We start from the raw sequence: 9,200 nt of genomic DNA on the forward strand, positions 1-9,200 counted from the left end.
CTCTGCAACTCCGGATCAGCCAGGACCCCCCAATTCGAAGACGACCCAGAAATGCTTTTCCCTTTTTTCAGCTTAATCTCCCTGTTATTATAGTTATAATTCTGATTAGCCTTCTGGGTTTGTGCATATGAAACACTGTAGCTCCTCAGCTCATAGGAGGAAGTGGGGGGTGGCGGCCTCGTTGGGTGTCCATAGTAGCTTCCCACCTGCATATTATTCCCGCCGCCGCCGTACGACGACCTTGATCTGCTGTAGTCTTCTTCCATGGGGGCAGAGAGAGCTTTCAAACCGTTTGGTGGGCTTGGATTCTAACAGAGGAGGAAAAAGAAGAAGAAGAAGAAAAGTAAGAGGAAAAAACTAGAGAGATATTTTGTTTGGGTTTCATTTTTTAAGGTTTTTTTTGGTAAAAGCTGACCTTATGAGTGATTTTAGATGGCGTGTTTCGCGGGGAATCAGGTTGTCTTGTCTGTTTGTTAATATTATTTTCCAGGAAAAAGCTGAATTCTATGCATAAAAGAATAAAGGAATACGAATGTTAGGTCTTCTATCTATATATAAAGTCAATGGAAAAGATCGATAATGTTTTACTGCGATCAAATTTCAACAAAAATATTTGAACAAAAACAAAAATATCTTTAAGATAAAAAATTTCAAAGGCATCTCAAAATAATGCATCAAATAAGATTGGACATTTTTTGTCATTTTAATAGTATTTTTTAATAATTAATTTGTGTGTGTGTGTTTTTTTAATTTATTTTTTATTTTATAATTAGTACATTGTTGATGTACAAAATCAGTGAGGACTTTGGTACAACATAAAGTGTTAAGTTTGTGACCTTCGCTAAATTGCTCCGGTTACTAGTGTGAATAAGTATGTAAATGGATAGGGACAGAGAAGCAAACACAAGATGTACGTGGTTCACCCAAATTGGCTACGTCCACGGAGTACAGGAGTTCTCATTAAGTGTGAAGGGTTTACACAAGTACATAGGTTCAAGCTTTCCTTTAGTGAGTAGTAGTGAATGATTTAGTACAGATGACATTAGGAAATATTGTGAGAGAATGATCTCTATTTATAGAAGAAAGTTTCTAGTTTCATTCTGACATTGACACGTATCGTGTTATGATTGGCTTATGATGTTGACAAATGTCGCGCCATGATTGGTTTCTGATGTCGACATGTGTCGCGCTGTGATTGGCCTTCTGGTTGGAGGGAAAGTTTTATGGATCTTTGACGGTATAACATTGATCGGTGCTTAGAAGTTTCAGAATTAGTCAAGTATGGTACAAACATACCTCATAATAGGCTAATAATAATGTGATTCAATTTCTCTATTTTTAAACACGTAAAAAAGTCTTAGGAGGCGTGTAATGCCGGTTATAAAAATGTTCATTTGCACTCGGATAATAATGTGATTGAATTTGTTGTCAAATAATTGTTTTTTTTTACATGTTCAAAACATCTTAAGAGGCGTGTAATGCCGGTTATAAAAAAAGGTTATTCGCATGCAGATAATAATGTGATTAAATTAGTTGTCAAATGATTTTTTTTTACAAACGATATTATCTACACTAAGGGAGAGGAGAGTGGGCTTAGTCTCACAATTGGCTAGCAATAATGTGATTCAATTAGTTGTTTATTAAATATTATTTTCTCTATTTTAAACACGTTTAAAACATCTTAAAAGGCGTGTAATGCCGATTATAAAAAAAGTCTTTCGCACACGAATAATAATGTGATTAAATTAGTTGCCAAATGATTTTTTTTTAACAAATGATATTATCTACACTAAGGGGGATGGGTGGGCTTAGCCTTGTAATGGGTTAGCAACAATGTGATCCAATCAGTTGTTTATTAAATATTAGGGTAAATCTCAATTCACTACCCTTAAGTTTCGTGGTTTTCAACATTTAGTACATCAAGTTTTTTTCGTCCCAGAGTTATACCTATAATGTTAATTTTGGGACAGTCTCATACATTTGTTAGTCTAGCTGTTAAGTCTTCCGTTAATTGATAACGTGGCGTCCATGTGGACAACGATTGAGTGTCACGTGTCATTAAGGGGTCTATGTAGAAATTAAAATTTCAAAAATAAATAAATAAATAAATAAGTGTTTTGGTCGTCTTCTACCTCTAGCCCTTCCTCCCTTATCTCTCAATTCTCTCCTCTGCACCAACCCACCAAACCTTTCCCCTTCCATCTTCGACTCCACCACCCATTTACCCAGCCACCCACCCAACCAACCCTTCCCCCTCCATCTTCGACTCCCCATCCGAAAAGCCTTTTTGAATTCCGATTTCGGAAAATCGGGTTGGTTGCACTCGTCCCACCACTCTTTCGACCTATCCTTAACCCATAGTCGCCGATGGTGACCCGACCCGACTCCTGGCTTACCTTTTTCGACTTCATCAGTTACCGTCGCACATGAGGCGCTTCTCAATTTTCTTCGCTTCATCGTTTCAGATTCTTCCATCTCCGAGTAGCACTCCTGCAAATCAGAGTAGTAATCGAGAATGGCCTTGTTCCTCTCCTTGTGTGTCTCTTCTATTAACGACGCGTCGTCATTCGATGCCCTGTCGTGTTGAGCTCGTCCTGCTTCTCCTGCTTTTCAAGCAACGACAAGGAGGCGAGGTCTTCAATTGTTGGAGAAAGGTGTAGACGGTGGCGAGGTCTTCAACTATTGGGTCTGTTTGAAGGTCGAGTTTCATATAAGGTGAGACTTGCAGACAACAATCATAACAAGGAAATTGAGGAAGAAGGGATGAAGGGTGTCGGGTGGGGAAGATGAAGGGGTTATGGGGGGCTTTTTTTTTTATTTTTTTATTTTTTACTTTTATTTAATTAATTATTTTAATATTTTAAATTTGGGGGAATTTTTTTTAAATTTTTTAATTTCCACGTGAACCCCTTAATGACATGTGGTGCTCAGTCATTATCCACATGGGCACTACGTCATCAGTTAACGGAATACTTAACAGCCAGACTAACGGATGTATGAGACTGTCCCAAAATTAACACTTTAGGTATGACTCTGGGATGAAAAAAACTTCATGTACTAAATGTTGAAAACCATAAAACTTGAGGGTAGTAAACTAAGATTTACCCTAAATATTATTTTCTCTATTTTTAAACACATTCAAAACATCTTAAGAGGTATGTAATGCCGGTTATAAAAAAAGGTCTTTCACATGTGGATAATAATATGATTAAATTAGTTGTCAAATAATTGTTTTTTTTTTTAACAAATGATATTATCTACACTAAGGTGGAGGGGGTGGGCTTAGCCTCACAATGAGTTAGCAATAATGTGATTCAATCAGTTGTTTATTGAATGTCTGTTAAAAAAAAAGTCTTTCGCACGCGAATAATGATGTGATTAAATTAGTTGTTGAATGATTTTTTTTAACAAACGATATTATCTGCACTAAAAGGGAATGGTGGGCTTAGCCTCACAATGGGCTATCAGTAATGTGATTCAATCAATTGTTTATTAAATATTATTTTCTTTATTCTTAATGTAAATTCTATAAAAACCGATTTTATTCTATAAATTCAGCTGTTTTAATTGGTTTATGAGGGGTTTATTCTAGCATGATCTAAGATTATACATTTACTTCAAATAATTGACTTTCCTGTTGTCAATTTACGCATACAAATACATTTAAAACATTTAAGTCGCGCTTAGCACACTATGATCCAAAAAATGTCTTATGCACGCACGTGAGCGCGTGCATGAAGGCTAGTATGGAATAATAAAAGAAGACTTTCGAACTAAAATACGTTTCGAGTTTAATATAACTTTTCATTTTGGTTTTTAAAATTTAACTATTTTAGTTTTTCCATTGTTAATTATTTTGGATATTTTTTGAAAAAAATTCCGTTAAACAAGGTGAAAATGACAAAAATGCCCTTAATTTTTGTTAAATGATTTTGGCTCATTGTTTATCATAAGAGTATTTTTATCATTTTAATCCTTAGTAACAAGAGATTTTCATGAAATAACTAAATTGATTCACAGTGGATAAACTTAGGGACTACTTCTATCGATTTCAAATCTTAGAGACCAAAATAAGGAGTTATGTCAATTTCAAAGACCATTTTGGTTAAAATGCTATAAAATACAAATTTTAGGCCTTCTATATGAGAGCAACTTATATTGAATGGGTTCACCGTTACATGGTGTCTTAATCTAATAATATCTTGCCATGTGGAGAAAAACTTGCATTTGGCAATGTATTATTGGACATAGGACGTCATGTGGCGGTGAACTTGTTCCATGTAAGTTTTTCTCCTTCTATATGTGCTATAAAGAAGCAAGTTTGCCCTTGTTTGGCAAAACCATTTTATGAATCCAAATGTTATTTCACATTTGAATATGTTTTGGCATGAAGCAATTTCAAAAAAAATATACACAAATAAAATAGTTACGAACTTTTAATCAAAAATAGAATTTTGAGGAATGATAGCTAAACGTACAATAATGTGATGATTGCTTATATGGAATGGAAGAAACCATGAATCGGAGACTAAAAAGAAGGAATACGTATGCATCAAGTTGCCTCTCTAATTGATTTCATTCATGATTTTTTTAAGATATCCGATTACTTATTTAAATCCGGAGCCCATATTTTATCAAAATTTCATGTGTTGGTAAATACAAATGAATTACTTATCATGCTCATCATGGGTCGGTAAAACCCATTTTGTGTAAGCCCGACTTCACCTAGGAAGGTAATCATCAAACTGGTCACTAAACAATTATACAAATAGCTACACTTTGTTGTAAGAGTTGGTTGTCAACAAATATTGTTATGAGGGAGTCTCATCTATCTTTCTTCTTTTTATTTTTTTGTTTTTAAGGACTTTTAACCAAAAAAAAGAACCTTATTCTTCTTTTTCTTTGACTATATTGAGAAGTTGATCCCAATTAGTCCATCCCCTTTATGTTTGGGGTCATTTTGCTCCATCACTATTTGAATTTCCGATGTTATAGACACGTAGAGATATCAGATATATGTATATATTCCTAATCGTAAATAAGAATATCTCCTCATTTACCATTTTTCTATTCGCTCTTTCACAACAGAAACAAAATTCTCAAAAGTCAAAATTGCATCAATATTCAGCGCACTCAAACGAGAAGCTTTCGTGACTCCAACTTTATATTTTAGAGATGTGATATCCACACATCCCATTTTACTTCTCACACACCTTTTTAATTTTCGGCCGTCGGATCGGATGAATTAAAGAAGATCAACAAACAGAAATTATAAAGGGGTGCGTGAAAAGTAAGATGGGGTGTGTGGATAGCACACCCCATATTTTATCTCAAAAACCACTTTGAACACTTCAATCCTAACATAGTTTAATGGTGCAAAACTTCTGACCTACTAAAATTATAAAAACACGCAACAAAACTTCGACCAAAAATTTCAAGTCGTTTTTTCCGCACCTGAAACGGGAATTCCCCTGTTCCAAGTAAACAATGTTAAACAATCGCCCCTAGGAAAAAGATGAATACGGCTTCGAAAATTCGATGGCAATTCACCAAAACAATGCAAAACCTTATTTAGAGCAGATCAGCAACATTTGCCGGCAGCTCCTCAATGACAACGTTATAAAACTTCTGGATATCAAACAACATCCTGTCGTCATCCTTGGTGACGAAATTGATGGCAACACCCTTCCTCCCAAACCGTCCACTACGACCAATACGATGGAGGTAGTTCTCGGGTTGTGTTGGAAGGTCGTAATTAATCACAAGAGAGACCTGTTGGACGTCAATACCACGGGCCAACAGATCAGTGGTTATGAGCACACGAGAAGAACCAGACCGAAACTCTCTCATGATGATATCCCTTGTGTTTTGGTCCATGTCTCCGTGGGTGGCAGAAACTGTGTGATCACGGCTGCGCATCTTGTCTGTTAACCATTCAACTTTGCGCCTGGTGTTCACAAAGATGACACTCTGTGTAATTGCCAAGGTCTCATAAAGATCACAAAGTGTCTCAAGTTTCCAATCCTCTTTCTCAACATTGACATGAAACTGCTTGATACCTTCAAGGGTGAGCTCGTCACGTTTCACCAAAATCCTTACAGGTTTGTTCAAGAACTTCCTAGTGATATCAAGGGCCTCTGGTGGCATTGTGGCAGAGAAAACCCCCACCTGGATTTTAGGTGGTAGCAGCTGGAAAATGTCATAGATCTGAAAATAAGAAATGGGATTGTTAGTACAATACACCACTTAACCAAAATAGCACGCGAAATTGAAACATCACCAAACTCATTATTTGTAGCAAGAAGTATCAGCACACAGAAGAAACAGAGAATACAAATGAAAAAGAAATTAAGGACCTGATCCTTGAAACCTCGTGAAAGCATTTCATCTGCTTCATCTAACACGAACATCTTAATGTAATCAGAACGAAGAGACTGCCTTCGTAGCATGTCAAAAACACGACCAGGAGTGCCAACAACGACATGGACTCCACTGGAGAGAATGCGTTGATCTTCACGAACACTGGTCCCACCAACACAAGCATGGACCTTGACACCAAGATAGTCACCCAGTGCTCTCATAACCTTTTCGATCTGTTGAGCAAGCTCTCGTGTGGGTGCAAGAACCAATGCTTGGCAATCAAGTAAGCCATAATCAAGCTGCTGCAAAATCCCAGAGCAGAAAGTCGCTGTTTTTCCAGTTCCAGATTGTGCCTGCTGAATCACATCAAGTCCCTTGCAGAAAGGAACAATTCCCCTTTGTTGAATTGCAGAGGGCTTCTCAAAACCTTGAATAAAAGTTTAAATCATATATCAGCTTTCCATTTTACCACAGGGATGACTAACATTCGTAGTATATCATACCAACAAACATGCATATGCATGTGTGTGTGTGTGTGTGTGTGTGTGTAAATCAAGAAGAGGCAGTGTTAAATGGTAAAGGATTTTACTTCAAGCGAAGGTCACACCCCACACTTCTCGCGTAAACAATCTTACAAGTTGCAGCCTAAAATATTACTCCCACCCACCATTTTCTGTTATCTAAAACACACACACACACACACAAAACAACATTGTCCGAAAACCTCAGTAAACTCAATTGATGAAAAATGGATTTATAAGCTTCTATCTTCCTAAAATGTTGATAAACTAAAATCATCTTATCAAATATATCTAGCCAAAAAAAAATTCCCATCAACAAATTTCAAAAAGTACAATATCAGAAACTCTTAACTTCCAGAGAACACAATTTGTAGCATTGTTTGATTTACCATATGCATAGATACCCCGAAGAAGGTTCTCCTGCAATCCCATAGCGTCAAAGCTGTCATGAATCTCGTCATACGATGTGAAGAAGTCTTGCCCATCAGCTCCAAGTCTGCTCCCATCAATCCAGTAAACCAAGAATAAATCTTTATCGTTGGCAACACAAATTATGCACCACATTCAAAATATGGAATACGGGAATAAAAAAAGTATGAGAGGAAGACAGCGAGCGGACAAAATAAAACTTACAACTCACTCATTTTTGCATCATACTGATGAGTATCAAATTGGGATCCTTCCGGTGCCACAGCAGCCATAACTGAAAATATCAACCACAAGACATCACGCTTACAATCGTAACTCACCTTATCGCAATAATCTCAGCTTACACAATTATCACATTCAAATGATCCCAGACTTCAAAATTGAAAGGTGTATTCTTTCTTCAAAATCAAACCCTTTATACAGGAACCTTCATTTTTTATGATAATTTTTTCTAGGAATCTTGAAAATCCAAATTCAATATCAACGGGACAATGAGATAGATTAATTCAATAAAATTTAAAAAAATATATGGTTATCTAAAACCGCAATGTAAATCAGTTCATACAGTTTCTCCTAAAGTTTCCATCTTTTGGCGCATAAAAAATAATCAAAATCAATACCAATTACTCACGGATATATAATCGATCTAACCATAACCTATGAACAAATTATATGCAAAAGGATCGAGAAATTCAACGACAGCATAATTAAATTAGTTCCTAAAAGGAATTAAATAAATAAAAACAGAGCGAACCCCGATAGCAGTTGGGAGTTGGACAAAGTGATGCGTTCTAATGACGGGACGGTGGATTGAATCCGGGTTAGGGTTTTCCCAAACTCCTCGGATCTCTGTGTGTGTAATATTGGTTGGAGGAGTTCAGAAGGAACGCAGCAATGCAGAAGAAGAAGACTAGAGAAGGTGAAAGAGCTGTACGTGAAGATTATGGGATAGGTAAATTATGTGAGGGATGTTCGATGGATTACTATTTTAATTTTCCGGTTTTGCCCTTCTAATTTAGCCAGTATAGTTACACTCACGATGTTACATAATTGAAAAACTTAAACGGAATTTTAACGAAAAGCACCCGGTACTGTTCACTTTAACGAAAAACCATATTTTTGTTGTGGTCTATTTTATCTGACAGATGGACTAGGGCCGGCGGCAGAGAGAGAGAGGAGAGAGATGTGTGTTTGTAGAATTGTAGGGGAATGTGTGTGTTATTATCCCTCCTACATTGTGCCTTTATTTATAGTAGTAAAGGGAGAGAAGATATTCCTTCTCCTCCAAGTAATACAAGTTGTAATAGGAAATGATAACTAGAATCAAATCTTATCTAGGATTTACACAATCATACTTAAACTAGGAATGTTTACAATACTCCCCCTTGAGTGGGTAAATACTCAAGGTAGATTCAGCATCATGCAGAAGTTGAGGAAGTCGACTCGTTGGCATTGATTCCAAGGAACAACGCTTATTCTCAATAAGGTAGGAACTTGCATAAGTAGTAAGTCTCACTAAAAAACCCTAAGGCTATGGCAAAAACCCAAGTAGGGACAAAATCCATAGTCTAAGGAAAAATGCGTGAGAAATGCAAAGTCAAAAGAAACGTCTACAGGACGTCATCAGGGATATGACCAGCCCAAGGTGGGTGCCTCGTTAAAACCTAGTTAGGTAGCAAAAACCCAGTGGGAAAAATGCTCCTAATCGTAGGGAAAAAGAGTACATTAAGATCAAGCAAGTATCTAGAAGATACTCCCCCTGAGTTTGACATAATTCCACAGAGAAATAGCAAAGTTACAACTCAGAAAGTTTACGCATACCAATTCCATGAACAAGCTTCTGAAACGTCGCCTTCGGTAGTGATTTGGTGAAGAGGTCGGCCAGATTGT

General features: G+C 36.6%; 1 protein-coding gene across 1 annotated transcript; it reads right to left on the minus strand.

Moving 5' to 3' along the window:
* Window positions 1-5,398: 5,398 nt before the first annotated feature.
* LOC103440778 (eukaryotic initiation factor 4A-14) lies at window positions 5,399-8,244 on the minus strand. The gene is made up of 5 exons (XM_008379479.4): window positions 8,065-8,244; window positions 7,515-7,584; window positions 7,271-7,377; window positions 6,357-6,787; window positions 5,399-6,207 (listed from the first exon to the last, which is right to left on the minus strand). The coding sequence occupies exons 2-5, from the start codon at window positions 7,580-7,582 to the stop codon at window positions 5,572-5,574; spliced, it is 1,242 nt and encodes a 413-aa protein (XP_008377701.3). The 5' UTR covers window positions 7,583-7,584; window positions 8,065-8,244; the 3' UTR covers window positions 5,399-5,571.
* Between the last annotated feature and the right edge of the window lie 956 nt (window positions 8,245-9,200).

This window comes from Malus domestica, chromosome 08 (assembly GCF_042453785.1).
Source record: "Malus domestica chromosome 08, GDT2T_hap1".
Classification (NCBI taxonomy): Eukaryota; Viridiplantae; Streptophyta; class Magnoliopsida; order Rosales; family Rosaceae; genus Malus; species Malus domestica.

What these genes read in the sequence shown, in the direction of transcription:
- LOC103440778 (XM_008379479.4), bottom strand. Translation starts at nt 7,582, where the DNA reads ATGGCTGCTGTGGCACCGGAAGGATCCCAATTTGATACTCATCAGTAT. An exon ending in GATGCAAAAATGAGTGAGTT is followed by an intron (nt 7,378 to 7,514) that starts GTAAGTTTTATT and finishes TGATGGGAGCAG; the next exon opens with ACTTGGAGCTGATGGGCAAG. An exon ending in TCGGGGTATCTATGCATATG is followed by an intron (nt 6,788 to 7,270) that starts GTAAATCAAACA and finishes CTTTTATTCAAG; the next exon opens with GTTTTGAGAAGCCCTCTGCA.